The sequence below is a fragment of the Phalangium opilio genome, unplaced genomic scaffold (genome assembly GCF_054372755.1).
Source record: "Phalangium opilio isolate 3A_F unplaced genomic scaffold, DU_Popi_V2 ptg000017l_1, whole genome shotgun sequence".
NCBI lineage: Eukaryota > Metazoa > Arthropoda > Arachnida > Opiliones > Phalangiidae > Phalangium > Phalangium opilio.
Window position 1 is genome coordinate 4916386 of NW_028324151.1, and position 18753 is coordinate 4935138.

Genomic DNA, 18753 nt, shown 5'->3' on the forward strand with positions numbered 1-18753 from the left:
CAATCTTTTTGAGAGGCTTGGCTTGATCCAAAAACTCAAAATTGAATGGTAACTAAGTCGCAAAAAGACTGTAATATTTTTATGTTATTGCCAAGGCTCCAGTATGTCTTTTGAACACGCGTTTTTGGTTAAAATGTTACTTGTACATAGTTTTCACTTCCGAAATTAATTTAATGGTCTGTAGAGGTTAATAAGTTTAATTTCAAAAGTCATGTGCTAGCATTACACATGAGAGCAACTTCCTGAATATGGAGAAAGAGATAATATTAAGTTACCAAAAATGTTTAGATCCGAATAAGCCTGCTGCCCCTTCGTGGTCTTTTGGCCAAATGGTAGTATAACGCCTCCACGGATTTTAAAACGTTTATAGTCGTTTCGTATAGTAAACGAGGTGGGGAACACGATGCCGTCAAAATTTTTCACCGCAAATGATTTTTTTTTAAAAAAAAAAAAAGAAAAAGGTAGCACATATTACTTATGGTTGTTTTAATATTTGATATTTGGGGCGCATACACTTGTTTAGATTATGTTTGGGATATTTTAGGTTCAGGTTAGGTTAGGTCAGGTTCAGGTTAGGTTAGGTTCAGGTTAGGTTAGGTTAGGTTCAGGTTAGGTTAGGTTAGGTTCAGGTTAGGTTAGGTTAGGTTAGGTTCAGGTTAGGTTCAGGTTAGGTTCAGGTTAGGTTCAGGTTAGGTTAGGTTAGGTTAGGTTAGGTTAGGTTAGGTTAGGTTAGGTTAGGTTAGGTTTGGTTAGGTTAGGTTTGGTTAGGTTAGGTTTGGTTAGGTTAGGTTTGGTTAGGTTAGGTTTGGTTAGGTTTGGTTAGGTTTGGTTAGGTTTGGTTAGGTTTGGTTAGGTTAGGTTAGGTTAGGTTAGGTTAGGTTAGGTTAGGTTAGGTTAGGTTTCTATTAGATTTGTCCTTTTCCAAAATATTGCAATTTTCATAAAAAAAAAAAAAAAAATTCAAAATCATTTGCGGTGAAAAATTTTGACGGCATCGTGTTCCCCACCTCGTTTACTATAGGAAACGACTATAAACTTTTAAAAATCCGTGGAGGCGTTATACTACTATTTTACCGGTCTTTTTAACGGCTCCATTAAAGGAGATCGTTCTTCACAATCTTAACATAGACCTAGCCACCTTGGCGACGTTGTTAATATGATAAATCATACACAATTGTGAAGGGAAATAAATGTAGTCACGTTAAACAATTGATTTTCTGTTTAAGACGTAATTTAGTCTTTAGCTCAACATTTTATTGATTCGTCTTTCTTTACCGTATTTTGTTTTATTGCGTCCCCATTCTTTCCTAAACGACTTTTACGACGACTTTTGCGTTGAGGGAATATTATAAAAGCATTTCCAAACTTCAAAGGCCAAGTTTTGGAAATTAAATTGGTGAAGTGTACATTGACTTAGAACTTATTAGCGAAATTAGGGTCAAAGATGAATATATTACAAGATGCTTTTTCGCCGCTTTTGTAAACACTGTAAAAGGTGCAAAGGAAAACCATAGGGTTATAAGTTCTTTACGCTTCTAGCTTCTCAATTCATGCAAAAATAATTTTCTGACGCTTTGCGTCAACTTGAATTTTGGAGTTTTGCGAAAATCTTTTCAAATATTAAAATTATTCATCCGTGAAAAATTCGTTAAGGCTTCACTTTCCTTACTAAAGATAATAATCTAGTCGCATAATGGACGGCTTTAACTTTTAAGTAAAAATTAACAAATAAGTTTGACATATTAAGTTATAGTTAGAAGTACTTAGTATTTTTGCTATTTTTATTATTTGAATTTAGCGCCTCAAGAAGCCTGAGACACAACAACCAATCGAAATATCGATCCTGGATTCCCAGGGATTCCGGATGTTGGCCAATGAACTGCAGTGCCGGCTTCCGTTATGTAGAAGCAGACGATTCTTTTAAAATTTTCAAGTTTGCACGGTATGGGTATTATGTGTTGTTTACCAATATTTTAGTTGAAATTAATAGTAATTTAATTAATATTAGTGATAATAACCGTGTTTTAGTAATGAATTGAACGTTTAATTTCTGTTTAAAGTGCTGTTTTCGCGAAACTCCTATGGAAAATTCGTTAAAAGTTGTTTTTCATTTCAAATTAGCCAAGGCTTAACGTACGAAGATGAATGTTATTACGCGATTTAAAGGTTTTAGGACTAAACATACTTACGAATTAGTTAGATATTTATACCTTCCCGCGAAGGACGTTCGTAAGTTATTTCTGGACTATTTTGTGAAAGAAAATGGACACACCTTTATACCTTCAAGTTCTGTCATTCCATTTAATGACCCATCACTACTGTTTGTTAATGCAGGAATGAACCAGGTATTCTAATGATAATTTTGAACTTAAGGGGCATCTTCGTCAATATTTAAATACTCTTCCATGTTATAACTACCTAGTTTAAGTCTGTATTCTTGGACCAAGTTCCATCAGGCACATGGCTTCACTCTTTAAAGTCTGCCGCTAATAGTCAAAAGTGTATTAGAGTTGGAGGGAAACATAATGATTTAAGTGTAGTAGGGCAAGACGTTTACCATCATACCTTTTTTGAAATGCTTGGCAATTGGTCTTTTGGAAAATATTTCAAAGTAGGACAGTGGGAAGTTGAATTGTAGGCCAGAATTGTTGTTAATTGGGACTTGCCTTTGTCAGAAAGAAGCCTGCACCATGGCATGGCATTTACTCACTAAAATTTATGGTCTTCCAAAAGAAAGGCTTTATGTTACTTATTTTGGAGGTGACGTGTTGCAAAAATTGCAGCCTGACTTGGAATGTAAAGATGTCTGGCAACAAATTGGGTATTTTTGAATTACTTCGATACTTTGTTGTCATTGTAGTGTGTAGTTCCATTCCCTCAGTAAAAATTGGTTATATTGGACCCATTTATTGTATTAGCGTTCCAGAGGATCGCATTTTACCATTTGGAATGGGTGACAACTTTTGGGAAATGGGGAAATGTGGGCCATGTGGCCCTTGTACTGAGATTCATTATGATCATAACCCTTCTAATCCCATTATCGGTAAAATGCGAGTTAATACAGGGCGACCAGACATGACAGAGATATGGAATCTAGTTTTTATTCAGTACAATAGGTATTACGTTCTGGGGTTTCACAGTGTCAACCCAAAACTAAAGTTCAAACGTAATGAATAGGCTTGAAAATGGTGATTTACAATACTTGAAAACGCAACATGTTGATACTGGGATGGGATTTGAAAGAATGACGGCTATTTTGCAAAATACTGTATCGAACTATGATACTGATTTGTTCAAACCCTTGTTTGATGTCATTCAAAGAGTAATGATCTAATCAGAAGTAGATTAACTTGAAGGATTACCATAATATAGTGTGCTACCACGAAGCTAGGGGGGGTAAAACTGTGACGTCAATATTGGGTCCCGAATTTGTATTGCCCAAGCTGACGACGTCTCGCGACTGCCAATATGGTCGCCTGAAAATAAGGTAAGAGATAAGAGCATGTGACGTCACTACAAAGTTCGTGGTAACACACTATCAGATATGTTGGTAAAACTTTGGGTTTATCTACAATTGTTGTTGTAGATTTTTGATTATAATATTGGGTGTTTGGTAGAAAGGCAATATAAAACCTTATAAAGGTGCTGTTGGAGCTCAACCAGGGTCAAAGGTTGATTCAGCTTATAGGTTAGTCGCTGATCATTCTAGAATGATAACTGTTGCATTGGCTGATGGTCTTTTACCAGATGAAGTTGGAGCTGGGTAAAAAATTTGCTTTTACCGTTGACAGTAGTAGTGTTTTTGGTAGTTAAAGGTTTTGAGCTGAACATTGATTAAAACTTTACAGTAATATATTGAGGAGGGTTATTAGAAAAGCGTTGTTGACTAGTAAACTTGACTTAAATGGCTCTAAAGGCCTTTTAAGTGACTTAGCAACGACTGTCTCGAACGAACTTGGGGAAACTTACCCCGAACTTATTAAAAATTTGAAAAAAGTTAAAAATATTATTTCGGAAGAGGAAGAAAAATTTATTAAAATTATTGATAATGCCATTAATGTTATGAACAAAATGGTGGCAGCTTCGTCTAGTCACGTTTTTTCCGGTAAAATTTAGTTAATTTAATTTAAGGTAATTAAGTTTTGTAATAAGTTATGAAATATAGGAGAGAATGCCTGGAATTTATTTTTCGTACATGGTGTTCAGGAAGATTTAATAGAATTGTTGGTTTCCGAACATGGCCTTAAAGTAGATTGGGAAACTTTTCAGTTTCTTCGAAATGAAGAAAAAGTACGAATCTTAATTAAAATATGTTGAGGGGTTTTCGTAAAAAAAGGTCATAGGACCAAAGTACGGTGGGTTCTATTGGGCGACTTGGAGTCGAAAATGTATGTGTGTGACATTAGTCCCTAAGAGACACGCGGTTTACAACATATAATAGGATTGTTTTGGGATGACCCCTTAATTAAATTAGGAATGAATCATAGTATTTCAGTTTCTAACTTATTAAATTTAAGGGGTCATTCGTAAAACATTCTAATCAGAACTTGTAAACGGTGTCCATTAGGACAAAATGTCGTAGATGTTACTGAGCTCCCACTATGTCTCTAAAAGTCCGTATTTTGCTACAAGGTCCTTAATCTATCCTAAAATCGGTATTTAGTCCTTTAAATAACCCTATTTAACAAAAACCGCAGAAAGAGGCATTTATTTAGTAGTTAGTCAAGGGGAGTTAACGGTTTCTGCAAAGAAGTAACGAAAACTCGTCAGTCCAAACAAAAATATCTGTAAAAAAGAAGTCCGAAATAACTTGCTATTTTGTTGAAAATCGGAACAAATTTCAATTATATTATGTTCTTAACTTCAACTGATACTTACAAACGTGTCAGTTGATGACATTTTTATGTATTAAAGATGATATTTTGTTTTATCAGTGTTTGGTTCCTACTTTCAAAATTTTATGTCCCTATTTTTATCCTAAAAAGTCCCTTTTTCCCCTATTTATTTTTGAGATTTTGGGTGACATTTTCGACTCATAATTTATTTCCCATTGAACCCGCTATACTTCGTTCCTATAATCACCCTTTTACGGAACACCCCGCCTAATTAACTTTAATTAGCATTCTTAACAAATTATTTTAAATTTTAATTCAGAAAAAGAGCAAAATGATTAGCGATATTGATCAAATGAACTCATTGCGAACAGTACTTATATCTTTACTCAAAAACATGAATCTACCTGCCACTGACGATCGCGCTAAATATTCTTACGCATTTTGCGATAACAAATACGTCTTTGAACCCCTTAAAAGCAAAGTATTGGCCATAATTAAAGGCAATAAACTTGTCGAAGAAGTTAGAGTTGGAGATAAATTTTCAGTCGTTTTGGATAAGACAAATTTTTATAGCGAGGCAGGAGGACAAGATGGTGATAAGGGATACATTGTTAAAGATGTAATTACCAACTTTAGTCTAACCAAGAAGGGATATCTAGTTTGCTAGGGAGGATTTAAGATGCCTAAGTATTCGCGCGCCATAGTCCCAGTCCCCCTTTCAAAATACTAGGGGGACGTAAAAGGAGGCCGGGCTATTTCGCAGCCTCCCCTCAGTCGGAAAATATGACTGTAATTTTCGTCATTCGCGTCGTGCTGACGTCAGTTTTCAATAACCAATGAGATGCTGATTGCAATTTATAGGCGAGGATTAACTCCGGACCTACGTTTGGACTGGAGATAAAGCTGGAAATGTGGCGAATTTATAACTTCTCCCTAATAAACTAGATATCACTTCTTGCTCTGACTAAATGGCCATTATTTGACGAATTATTTGTCGGTTTTAGGATACAGTCTGTTTTATTGGTGACACCCAAACAATTTCTGATTATGTTTTACACATTGGAATGGTTGAAAAAGGTGTTTTAAAAGTTGGTCAAGAAATTAATCTACAACTTGACGAAAATCACCGACGTGGTTGCATGTTAAATCACACCGCGACGCATTTATTAAACAAAGTTATTAAGGAAACACTGCCCAATTCGATTCAAAAATCTTCCAGCGTTAATTCATCCTATTTTAGATTTGATTTTACTTGTAAGGTCTGTTGTCGTATTTTTAATTAGATTAGGTTAAGGGCAATTTAATTTTTAATTCGTTTGTCTCTCGCTTGATTTCTAAAGGGTGGATTAAATCACGAAATTGTTACGAAATTAGAGGATTATTTAAATCAAAGCATCAAAATGAGTTTACCAGTTGAACGAAAAAATCTTACGTTTATCGAAGCGCAATTCGAAGATAATTTAATTATGATTCCCGGTGAAATTTATCCTGATGTTGTTAATGTTATTGTGATAAAACATCCGAAAGATCAGCAGTGGACTTCAAAGGAGCTCTGTTGTGGAACGTAATTACATTTTTTGATTTCATTATTATTTAGAGATGTGTGTAAATGGATGTGAGGGAAGTTCAAAAGGGTCACGAGTGTTCGTGTTGTTTTAGACACGTTTATAACACAAGTCACTTGGAAAATTTCGTTATTGTTGGGCAAAAAGCCTTATCGCAAACAATAAGAAGTATTAGAGCTATGACAGGTTCAGACGCGAAAAATGTTATGGAGGAAAGTGAAAAAGTTCACAATGTCACAAATGAATTGCAAAAATGTGTGGAAAATTTGAAAGAAGCAAACGCGTCAAATTATGACGAATTTGAGGCGAAATTAAAAGAAATAAGGAAAACTAGATCGGTTAGTTCTATTTCTATTATTAATTGAAACGGGAAAAAATATTCTGATTATTGGTTATTTCGAAATAGTTACTTAAAAATGTCACAATCGCCTTACGAAGTAAAATGAAGATCGAAGCTCAGTTAGAAGAATTAGAATTAAAGATTAATAGTTTAGTTAGAAAATATCATAAAACGATGTTTAACGAATTGGTAAGTTAATTTATACGAAGTTAATTCAGACTAGGAGGACTGATACAATTTACACCCGGAGGCGAAGCTAATTGGTGATGCACCTTTTTCACCAAACAGCCTGGTGTAAATCCTCCTTGTCTGAAAACTACGTATTAATTTATTAAACTTGCGTTAATTACGTTTTAAGTTGAACGAGGAATGGAAAATTATCGAAGATAACCACAAAGATAAAAATTACATTGTTTCAATTCTTAAAACCCCTGGAAACGAAAAATTCTATTTAAAATATTTAAATTTAATCGACAATCAAAAGCCAACGTTAATCGTATTTAAAGGGGAGATGGGTAAAATGTGTTTCTACGCTTGGGTCCCAAAGGTATTAATATATTTTGTTTTCAAACTAAGTTACAGTAATTGATTTTAATCTCTTGAAGGAGTATTTGAATAAAATATCAGCCGATTCTTGGACAAATACCGTAAGTTCGTCGCTACAAGATCGCGCGGTAGCTAAATTTAAAGAATCGAAACAAAGGTCTATGGTAAAAGGATCCATAGAAAAATTGGAACCGGCTTTAGAAACGGCAGTTAATTATGTAGAGAATAAATTAAGAGGTTAGTGAAGTGTTTTATTTTTAAATTTTGGCCTATTTTATTATTAAGCCTATATAATTAATTAACTTAAATTAAATTAAGTTTGTCCGGTGGAAATTATTTTTTGCGAAGACAAAAATATTGATCAAATTCTAAAAACTTTTATTTTTATTTAAAAATGATCCACCTCCTCATGGAATTATTTATTTCGTTAAATATACATAAATGTCTGCCTTAATACACTATAGTTAAGTTAGTTTACATAGTATTAATATCACTGAAATAGAATTGAGCAAATTACATAGAGCCTGAAGTGTTTTTTGTTTATTTTATATATTGTTGTTGGTTACGATTTGTCCTTTTCCGTAACGGGGTTTGGAAACAATGGGTGTTCTTGCGGGTATTCTTGGGGTAGTGGCGAATAACTGGGTTCCTGGGGTGGTACCACAACCGTACTTTCCAATGGCGTTGGATAATTATAGTTTGAATATAGTGTCGAAACACTGGTACTGTGGGATAAATGTCTCTTTCGCAAACAATAGCATACACCCACTATCACAAAAATCACTAGAAAACCGCCAATTACGGCTCCAACCAGCGAACCAATATTGGTCTCTGAAAAAACAGAAAGTTTATGGTTTGTATAAAGTCTTCAAAAAGGTGAGAATTTTGTTTAAACCCTATTTGGTAACGTTTCTTAAATTTATTGTCTGTCAATATGACTTTTAAAATGCTAAAATCCTCTTGGTACTAAAGCTAGTATCTGCCACTTCAGGTGCCTATTCACGTCGCGTTTTCCCTGTGAAACGGTCATGCGCAGAGGGGGTCGACACGATTCTAAGGGTAAAGGGGGTGTTCGCATATTGCAAAGCGCGAGCAGGGAACAAGCTTCGACGAAGTATACTTTTTACCTCTCCGAGTGACGTATGTCACGGAGAGGTTCTAATTTCGACGTGTCTGTGTGTGTGTCTGTCTGTCTGTCTGTCTGTCTGTCTGTTGTTATTGACTTACACCCCAGGGGACCGCGTTCGCAGTTTGAAAATCGGAGCAAACGTGTTCTCAATTTCCGGAAATTTCGGAAATTGTATTACACTTGCAGGCTATTACTCCATTGCCTGTCTAACACCACCAGCCTCTGGTCTTTGTCCATCCCACATGGACACCAGTCTGTACACACTGGCCTCTAATCACCACCCTCTTATGGTCTTTGTCTATCCCACATGGACACCAGTCTGTACTTACTGGCTTCTAACACCACCATCTTCTGGTCTTTGTTTTTGTCCATCCCACATGGACACCAGTCTGTACACACTGGCTTCAACTCCATCATCATCCTTAAGGTTAAGACATACGCGGCGATCGGCCAGGGTTACGAGAAACGTCCGGCCTCCCAATGGTGGGGCTTCCACCAAAGGTTCACGCAATTGCGCTGTTCTTATTGTCCATCCCACATGGACGCCAGTCTGTACACCTGGCTTCTACTCCATCATCATCCTTAATGTTAAGACATACGCGGCGATCGGCCAGGGTTACGAGAAACGTCCGGCCTCCCTAAGGTGGGGCTTCCACCAAAGGTTCACGCAATTGCGCTGTTCTTATCCATAGCTGCGATTCGAAACCCTTATATACTACCTATTTGAGTAAGGGGAAGCAACCGTCGTATGCTTCATTTCAAACGCCAATATTAGTCAAGTCTCTCAAGAATGTTTAATTGTTCTTTTTTAAAACGATGTAACGTTCAATAAGGCGAATAACTAACGAAGAAAATGTTAAATATTAATTATATTTATTTTAATATTTAAGATAATCTTGTTTATCAATTCAAAATTAATACGGAAAGAGTTAAAAAGCAGTCTATGTTTTAGTCTGTGTATGTCCGTCCGTTAGTGCATCGCGTTAGCAGTTCGCTTTGTTTTGTGGAAAGAAATCCTACAAAACCTTAAAATTTTGTTTTCTCATAATGTATAATTAATATATGGAAATATTTTTCGTAATTTCGATGCCTTTCGTGGCTTTGTAGCTATAAAGCTCTGTTTCATTTTGATATCCCAAGAATATTTTTTAATATTATTATTTGAAATCGATGTTTATATATTACGTAAGCTATACTACATCTGTTTATAGCATAATCCTTTCTAAAGTGATTTCAAGAAGAACGCCACTATATCGGTCAAATGAACTATCATTTGTCAATAGGCCTAGTGAACCAAATAGTAAACGCTTGGTTTTCGTTTCTGTAATGCAGAGACATTAACGGTTCAGAGTGAGCCGAAAGTTAATTACACTTTTAAATAATCAGGCTTAGATTTTATAATCATGGTGGAAATCTGGGCCGCGTTAAGCAGAGCTCAGCGCTGTTAGCAGTGTCCTACAGAACGGGATTTTGGTTTTGAATTTTGACGTCACGGTGCTCAGCGCTGAGCCAGCACGGTCACCAAAGACATTAGTCGGGTTGTTGGATAACGTGTCGTAAAACGCGTAGTTCACAGCTTGGCGAAAAAAAAACATGGAGGAATTAATATAAATAGCTCTTGCTGATTCTGATGGGGCTATAGCTATTCATTTGACGTGAAACCAGTTGATCACGCGAGAATTTTAAGAGATATGTTAGTTTCTATGTTTAATTATAAAAGTTGTTCTTATCTATCTCCATAAATATGTTATCATACAATTTTTGTTAAGCCTTTATACCTTGCACGCTTTATTGCGCTAGCTTATTTTTAAAACACCGATGACCGGAGAAAAGCTATGACGACAGATCTCACCGGTAAACGTTTTCCAAAATCCGCTGTCTTTATTGGTGAGCTCTGCTGAACGCAGCCCAGATCAGTGAAGGTCTGATCGTTATCGGATTATAGCTTCGTGTTATCATGATTTTATGGTGCACGTTTACTTTCAGTGTGTGTAGCCACAAATAAGCTTTGGTGTTATGTAACGTTAATCGTCATGTTGACAAACTAAGAAAATTGTTGAGGTGAAACGAGAGGATAGTGTTTACATGGCAACCCTGTTGTGAATATGGCTTTGAACATAGAGGATATACAGTTGAGGAGTAGCAAATTGGGCCTTTACAAACAGATAAAGGTAATATCCCTCCAAAGTTTTATCTCTTTATTTCCCGTTTTTCCCCCATCGGATGATTTTAATGTGTACAAGTATATCCTTATTGGATGTAAAATGTCGTCTGATTTACAGTATATTTGCTATGCTTTGTATACTGCTTTAATATTTCATAAATTATAACTTCAGTATTTGTTCATAAAAAAAGAATAAACATTTCCATATCTGGGTAAATAAGTTTGTAAGTAGTTCTTCTCTTGACTCGGAGAGGTAATATTTTGGTTTTCCCAACTTGTTTATATCTATGAACGTTTGATACAATTTAATTAAACTCGAAATATTATTATTTTAATATCTATGGAAAAATAGGAATAATTTATATTATTTAGGTTATCTTAAATTTTTCTCCCGATTCGAGATAACGCGATTCCACACATTAATCATCGTCTCACGGTTAAATAATTGATAAAGTACACACTTCACTTAAAACACTTCAACTTGTTTTTGAAATAACTTAATGAGTTGTTATCGGGATATTTCCAATGTCAGGAAATCACGTTTTCGTCTCAACAAACGTTTTCCTGGCCTCTTTCTCTTGCCTTAACCCCTCAGACAAATTTTCTCTTTCAATGGGAAGTACTATCATAAGTTTATAAGATATATTCCATAAGTATAACACTACCTATACTGCGTAATGCTAGTCTTAGACTTACAGCTCGAGCTAGTTCGAGAACGACGGAAGCGAGAATTGAAGTCCTACACTCGGTGGTTAATTTTGCAGGACTTCCATCTAGGTCCTATTTAGTCTGCATTACTAAGCCTTAGACAGCGCCTCACCAGGCGTCGCTTTACCCTGAATCTATGACCTACTTCAATCACTTCATGACAAGCTCCAGTTTGTAACCAGTGACAAACTTATGGAAGGAACATATCTTATGAACTTATGATAAACCCATTTTACTTCAATCCAACCACCCTCCCTTTTTGCAACAACTTGTATGGTCACCGAGAACCGATATAAGGCACTCATTACATGGCAAACTGAACATGTTTATGTCAAGTATATGTACGTACTTCCCCAACACATTTCATCAGAGGCATCGCCACAATTGTTTTTCAAATCGCAGGTTAAGGCACTCCAGATATTTCTCCCATTACTGCACTGAAACGTGTCTTCCTCGTAAGCTATAAATTAAACGCTCTTAATTGCCCGCCGTTTATAAAGATAAAGAAGATAAATCTTATCTTTATACAAAGAAAACACAAAATGTTTTTCGCTTACACTTTGAGTACTGGGTAAGGATGATCTCGAAATTATGATTCTGAACGGTCGAGTTTCGACCGTAAATCTGTTTCCGGTAAAACTCGATGACGAGTGGCGTCCCATTGTCGTAAGTAGCCAGCTGAGTGCCCTCTTTGATACACATTTCGACCGACGTATGACCACGATAACCAATCTGAAATGGTCAACGTAAAATTTAAGAGGTAGGCCTATATGCAAAATACATCAGTCCAGACAGTTTTATTGGGGCACGATGCTTCCAATTAGCTGTATGTATTCCTGTTATAATACATACGTAAACTAATATTTAATCCTAAAACTATTTAAAAATACCGGATAGAACCCCCTTTTTCCAGCTAAATCAGTGTTCTTCCAAGGTTATGAAGTAGAGGTGTAGTAATTCATTGCATCATTCGTTTGCAAATGCAAATTAAACTGCGCGTACAATTTTCTACACTTACACCCAAACCCAGTATCTAATTTGATCTCACCTAAAACTAAGCCACATTTTCAAATTTTGGACCTACTTCGTCTTCCCATCTACTCACTTTAACATAATCTTCGCACTTTAGAAATGAGTTAGTTCTAAGGTTTATTCGGTTGACGAAGGCGATTATTCCGTAGCCACGTTCTGGTCTGATGGTTATCTTGCATTCCCGCGTACTTGTCCGATAATGGTCCGTGTTTGTCGCTTTAAGTATCTTCGCAGAATGTTCTTGACCGTGCAAGTACATGTAAACTTGGTTGTTATGCTCGTGGCATAATGAATCGGCGGAATCTATAAAAAATGATGTATGCAAAATTAGTCCAACTCAAATTCAAGAAGTTTGAAGTAGACTTGTAGATTAGAAACGTGTATTAAGTCTATTATTATATCAACTTATCGCCCGTTTTTGGGCAACACCGAGAGAAATTTGAGTTATGCTTCATATGCTAAGATTTGTTAGCCGATACGTGAAGTATACAGGGTGTTTCTGAAGGTTGTGTCAGAAATTAAGGGGGAATAGATGTTCTTTGGGAAATCATTTTTGAGTCGAAATGTAATAACTTCTATCTATCTCCATTTTGCCACAAGGAACACTGTTTTCAAGTTATGATTTGATGAGCGTTTTAGGGATGACCCCTTAATTAAATTAGAAATCATTGCATTGTTTTGCCATCCGTAAAATACTTCGGTCAATCTTAACTTGAAAACAGTGTCTCTTAAGGCAAAACGTCACAGAAAATTTAAGACTCCAAAGAACATCCCCCTTAATCTCTGACAAACCTTTCAGAAATTCAAGAATACGCAATACGAAAATTGCATAAGAACCCTAGCTGTGATTCGCGTTATATCATTTTAATATCCCTTGATCGCGTGAGAGGTTCAGGATAGGGTCACGAATCGCTCGACTTATATCATTAAATACATACATTGTCACAAACCACCCACGAACAACACGTAAGCTTATATACTTCGAGGTAATTAAAATAGAAATTAAAACTCACCTGGAAAATCCAAGTAATGATAATGGCACAACGCAATCCCGATACTTAGGAAGTAATTCCATAAGAACACCACGTACAACCGACTCATTTTTATGACGATCAACATAATTATTATTTATCTTTATGTCTGGTGTAGTATTTCACTGCGCGAAAAAATCAAAAATAAAAATCCACTAGCAAACACCCAAATCTTAGTCCTCAATTTTTATCAGATTATCGCACGCCGCTCGCTAGTTTCTCAATCAAGACGTTATAATATCTCTTATCAGAACTTTGCCTTCTTAACTTTTTTCAAGAACAAAAAATAGTCCACTCTAATTCGCTGTTTTATTTAATCTCTCATGTCCAAACGTTGTCACGTAGAAGCTTGTAGAGGTTTCATTTTAAATAATATCATTTGTCATTTACACAAATTAAAAACAGTTGATCTAATTAATTAATTATTCACGTATTCAGTAGGTTTAATTTTAGATTATTATTATACTGCGCGGTGCGTGGATGCGAGACACTACTAACCTTTCTAGTTGAGGTCGAGGAACAAAAATGAATGACTAGAATCTTTTTTAGAGGTTACAGGCTGATATTTCAGAGTTGATATTGAATGCGACAAAAGGTATACTGGTATATGACACTGAGTCTTTAGCAAAAATATAACACGTGTTTATAGATATGTACCTTTTTATATATCCGTATGTTGATGTACTTGTAAACCACCGTTATTTTAGTTGCAGTAGTTGCGGAGTTAAAAATTGATATTAGATTTTTTATTATTAGTTTCGTTTTCATTTTTGATAGTGTCAAGAATACCGTTTATTATTATGGTTTCTTAATTTCACGTGATTATTTGTTTTTTTATTTATTTAATTAATAAATCTAGTATTAATAAAACAAATCGCTTAGCAACGACACTATAATAAATAACAACGTCTTTCATTAAGCCTTTGACGATAAGTTTTTAAAAGAAAACTTTTGTAATATAATTTATAGAAGTATTTTTGCAAACTTATCTGAAGTACGTGGATTGGATTTTTTTCTACACCGGTTTGTTTAAAATTAACAATTAACGATTGAATACTTAAAAACGTTTTGTTAATTAGTTAATTTACATATTTTTTCATCTCTCTCTATCTTTTATTTTTAATTCTTGAAATGTACGTAGCGCTACCCCTAAAACAAAAGTAACTGAGGGTTTTAAACTCAGGTATAGAGACTATTAGATATTTTTCCGCGGTCTACAACATCGTGTGGGTTTGATGTAAAGGCTGTTTTTAACGTGTTAAAACGATATATTTTGATGTCAAGTGACGTTGGTGACGAGTATAGGTGTTTTGGCGACGTTTAACGTCTACATGCTAGCGTAATATGGGTCGAGACATCAGTTGCCAAATTTATTTGGGATTTGGGAGAGACAGCTAAGGAGGAATCGAGAAAGAGAGATAATAGTAAACGAGTATAATGTCTTCTTGTAATTGAGGCTTTTACAAAATTTACAGAGTTCTATAGAGTTTTATTGTCGACTTTGCCAGCAGAAGTCCCGTACTTGAGGTTTAAATTAAATTATTCCCATGATTACCATCGATGAAGATTAAGCGTCCATGTTTTGCTGTATTTTTGAGATATTTCTGATCAGGAAACAATGTACATTTCCTGTTCCATATTTGGGTTGGTCCTTTTATTAAAATTTAAGGGTTAAGTAACGCGAGAGTTCATTAGAGTTGAACTGTTAAGCCTAATTTATTTCTTGATGCTTGGAGGTATGTTGTATACGTAAGCACATTCTTTAGTATGATCTTTAGTATAAATTGACCATAGGTAAGATGGAATAATGGAGGAGAGAGGTGAAATGGAGCAGTAATGGTCAAGGGCCATGCACAGCCGTGAAAGTCTCCCAGAATACCTTGCGCACGCCCTTAAGTAATTGGATTGTTAAGTGCTGCCGCGTAGCGCCATTTGAAGATATAAATAAATTCTCATGAATTGTAGTAGTTTTCGTACCGTATGCCCTACCAAAACGCCACTAAGGCTGCTACTCCATCACACCGCTCTCCTCCAAGATGAAATTAGCAGACGATCTTGACCGACTTAATCCACTAGTGAAATAAAGTTAGACAACCTTGACCTGAGCTGCTTTTTTTCTAATCCAGATAGCGCTGAACTGAATTTAAAATGACCAAACTAGTGACCATAATATTGGGTAAAGTATATAAAGTAGATTTGAACCACCGTTTAAAGTTTCATTACTTTGGCAAAATTTTGCATATCTTAAGCTCCAACTAACTCTTAATGTTAATTAATTTCGCCTGAGGTTAAAATACAAATTTTAAAGACAAGTCAGGGAATGATTTTCTTCAAGAACAGGACTTCTGTTAAGTCTTAAGACTTTATTGTTATGGCTTCCTCATAAGGAGGAGGTGCCGCGTCCTCATCAGGGTCTGGCGCCGTACCTTGGTACGGTTGGTAACCTTCATTTTGATAATACGGGCTGTAGGGTGGGTTAACTGGTGACGTAGAAGCCGGTCTTCTCGGGTCGTTAGGGATTTGGGCGGCGTTGTAGGAATTACTGGCGTGTAATTGACCTTCAACAGTCGATATTCGACTTAGTTCTCCCGGTAAAGTGCTTGGTCTGTTTCGACATTTGTAGATAGTAATCGCGGCGAGTAAAATCAAACCGACGAAGGATGAGAAGATTATGATTATAAGACTGAATGTTGATAGACCCGGATCTTTAGGTTTTTTGGAATTTAATTCAGCTGGACATTTGTCTTTATTTTCGTCAGAGTTGTCACCGCAGTTGTCGTGTTTGTCGCACTTGTAGATAATTGGAATGCAGTACTTGTTGGAGCATTCGTGGAATTCTGTTGCACGGCAATTTCCTAGAATTTTTATGAAATGTGATTTTAATATTTGTCATACCAATAGACCATTTCATTGGTTACTTGCAGAGAAACCAACAACACATAGGTTGGGTTAGACCCCCCTCTTAGGTTATCCCCCTCGCTCTAACCAAGAGGCAACGCCAAACCGAGCCCTAGTTCACTAAACTCGAACTGCCTCTAGCGGTAGTCCTTGATGCGAGGGTAATAACCCAAGAAGATGATCTCCCCCGCCCCTGTGGTGTTTGTTTTCGTTTCTGGAATTAATGGAATGACCTATGATGTACCACAGCAGGTGGTGTTTGTCAGTTTAGCGTCATATAAATTGATCAACAACAAGATAAAACCCGTACTTGCACCCTCTCTTTTTGTATGGCTATGAACTCAAACTGAAAAGGAATTCATACAGCTAATAGGAATCATTGTGCCCCCATATCTATTACGTTAATATCTATGCGGGTTTTGTGGTCCGGGCTTGAGAACTTGTTATCCGTCACGTCTCATAATAATGACGTCTTTTTAACTGTGATTTCATTGGTTGGTAGCAACGCGAGGTCAGGCACGCGCAGTGAGATATATTATTCGCGAAGTAAAATTGGTCATATATAATGATTAGTCTAGCTTTTCCCACAAAATCCGCCTAGATACGTTGACAAAATGGCTGCTATACAGTGATTTCTATTAGCTATATGTTTATCTGGTCATACCAATAAAATGCTGCTGAACGTACATACCTGATTTTTTCACTGCTGTAATGACAAATTCAAAATTGGCCTTTTCATCAAAATCTTGCGGACGTGTCACCGTTTGAAAAGTGATTTTCAAGATTTTTGGACCCCGTTTCTCTGAAGTATGAAATACTTTGGCTATTTCGTTTTGAGAACCGCACATTTCCACATCGTCACCGGGTTCAGCGAGTCCTTCAAACTATTAATAGTTAAAAAACAATGTTAATTTTGAAATGAAAAACTGTGACAACCCTGGATGAAGTTTTATATTCATTAATGCTTAGGTACTGTACTTCTATATGATCCTGGCATTTTCCTCGAATCTTTGGTATATTGAAATAAGCCACTGAAACGAGCATGTCATAACCGGGTTGGGCTATCACGGTTAAAGCGGTGGTCTTTTTAACTGGACGGTAGGATTCATGTTCGGAACCTTTAACGATGATGGCCAAATTTGGTTCACGCAATTTTATCGTTCTCAAATTAGTTATTGCGTCCATGTGATCTGAAGAAATGAAGTTTAGTTCAAGATTCAGAAGCTCTCTCTAGAAAAGGTACAATTAAACTTACAAGTTTCGTAGCTGCTACCGGACACAATGGTAGCGGCCAAAATGGTCAGCAACACGGAGGTCGCCATTTTACCTCCCTTCATATTTAACTAAGTTCTAATTTTACTCGCACCTAATGACTTCACTCATTGTTTTCCCTAGCTCTGTGATTGAAATGTAGTTTTCATGTACGTCATTCGATAAGATAAGTTGAGATTAGATTACCTTAATTTTAGATAAAAGGTGTACGCTCTGAATTGCGTTATATAATTTTCATAGGACATGTAGCGCTCGGAAATATTCTGTTGCCGTTTTGAACTTAGTTGCGATTGCATGGCTGGCGAAACAAAACTTTTCTGAGTTCTTTAAAAGTTAAGATACTTTTAAAATCGTCGGCGTAATTTCTGACGCAAGAAAACGAAATGAATTTTTCAAAATTTTCCTAAAGCAGAAATGAATTTATATGATTTTATCCTGAATATTGTTGTTCATACATCCATTCACATTTCGTTTCAACTTACGTCATAATAAACGTTTTTAATCTTATTAAAAAGTTTTTTCAAAGAAAGATAAATTTTGATGGTTCAAAATGAAGATATAGTCATAAGTATATAAGACTTCTCTTCGAGAGAAGTGTACACCACGAAGAGTACGTGGTGATTGTAACATGATTCTTCCAAACATCCCTTAACATTTGGAGTATGGTTACTAAAAGGAATAACATACACGATAAATAGTTTCCTCATCATTACTCTATTAACGCTTGACTATTTGCCAAGGCGCATGCGCCTTTGGATTTTCGTCCCACGTCAAGACAATCAACGTTTGTGGGTTGATTGCTGAGGATTTAGTACACCCAAACAGCTACAGAATTCACCCCACTGTGTGATGCCCATCTGAAGTTTGATAAGCGGAAGAGCAAACGAAAAGGGTGACCTTGGGAAGAATCACGTTACATAACTAAAGTATTAAGAAGATACAGTTTGTCATCCTTCTTCTGTTATCCCCTTCTGATATAATTTATTTGTTAGTTGCGTGAGAGTTTTGATTGATTGAAATATTCATGAGATAATACGAACCACATACAAATAAACTGTTTCACTAACAGCTGAAACAGACAACCAAAAACAGGTTTCTATAGAAATGCGGTTACCAAGGAAAAGAGTTGTTTAATTATGCAAGAACGTGAAATCTTTTCCTATTATAAAAAAATTTTATTTAAAAAGTAAAAATTCACCTTAAGAGACTTTTATTATACAATTGTATGTATAT

The 18753-nt window shown here is 35.9% G+C and overlaps 3 protein-coding genes and 1 long non-coding RNA gene across 6 annotated transcripts; 2 read left to right on the forward strand and 2 right to left on the reverse strand.

Annotated features, from left to right (window-relative positions):
* Nucleotides 1-326: 326 nt before the first annotated feature.
* Nucleotides 327-1075, forward strand: LOC149702639 (uncharacterized). Its single transcript, XR_016381659.1, has 2 exons — nucleotides 327-634; nucleotides 667-1075. It is a non-coding gene; the product is annotated as an uncharacterized LOC149702639 (long non-coding RNA).
* Nucleotides 1076-1799: 724 nt separating this feature from the next.
* LOC149702640 (alanine--tRNA ligase, cytoplasmic-like) lies at nucleotides 1800-7808 on the forward strand. Of its 2 annotated transcripts, XM_089866500.1 has the most exons (16): nucleotides 1800-2345; nucleotides 2423-2611; nucleotides 2676-2821; nucleotides 2919-3116; nucleotides 3178-3322; nucleotides 3618-3763; nucleotides 3849-4105; nucleotides 4166-4290; nucleotides 5155-5454; nucleotides 5840-6094; nucleotides 6176-6399; nucleotides 6495-6738; nucleotides 6807-6929; nucleotides 7099-7287; nucleotides 7346-7523; nucleotides 7605-7808. In XM_089866500.1, exons 1-16 carry the CDS (start codon nucleotides 2142-2144, stop codon nucleotides 7676-7678), a joined length of 2997 nt encoding a protein of 998 aa, XP_089722626.1. In that variant the 5' UTR covers nucleotides 1800-2141; the 3' UTR covers nucleotides 7679-7808. The 2 variants fall into 2 exon arrangements, with proteins under 2 accessions (XP_089722626.1, XP_089722627.1); XM_089866501.1 differs by lacking the exons at nucleotides 2423-2611; nucleotides 2676-2821 and having other exon boundaries at nucleotides 2211-2345.
* On the reverse strand, nucleotides 7663-13554 carry LOC149702641 (uncharacterized). Of its 2 annotated transcripts, none has more exons than XM_089866506.1 (5): nucleotides 13333-13548; nucleotides 12393-12622; nucleotides 11845-12019; nucleotides 11637-11747; nucleotides 7663-8117 (listed from the first exon to the last, which is right to left on the reverse strand). In XM_089866506.1, exons 1-5 carry the CDS (start codon nucleotides 13436-13438, stop codon nucleotides 7849-7851), a joined length of 891 nt encoding a protein of 296 aa, XP_089722632.1. In that variant the 5' UTR covers nucleotides 13439-13548; the 3' UTR covers nucleotides 7663-7848. The 2 variants fall into 2 exon arrangements, with proteins under 2 accessions (XP_089722632.1, XP_089722633.1); XM_089866507.1 differs by lacking the exon at nucleotides 7663-8117 and adding an exon at nucleotides 10709-10864 and having other exon boundaries at nucleotides 13333-13554.
* A 1491-nt stretch (nucleotides 13555-15045) lies between these two features.
* LOC149702642 (uncharacterized) lies at nucleotides 15046-17850 on the reverse strand. The gene is made up of 4 exons (XM_089866505.1): nucleotides 17504-17850; nucleotides 17227-17438; nucleotides 16940-17132; nucleotides 15046-16205 (listed from the first exon to the last, which is right to left on the reverse strand). The coding sequence occupies exons 1-4, from the start codon at nucleotides 17583-17585 to the stop codon at nucleotides 15706-15708; spliced, it is 987 nt and encodes a 328-aa protein (XP_089722631.1). The 5' UTR covers nucleotides 17586-17850; the 3' UTR covers nucleotides 15046-15705.
* Between the last annotated feature and the right edge of the window lie 903 nt (nucleotides 17851-18753).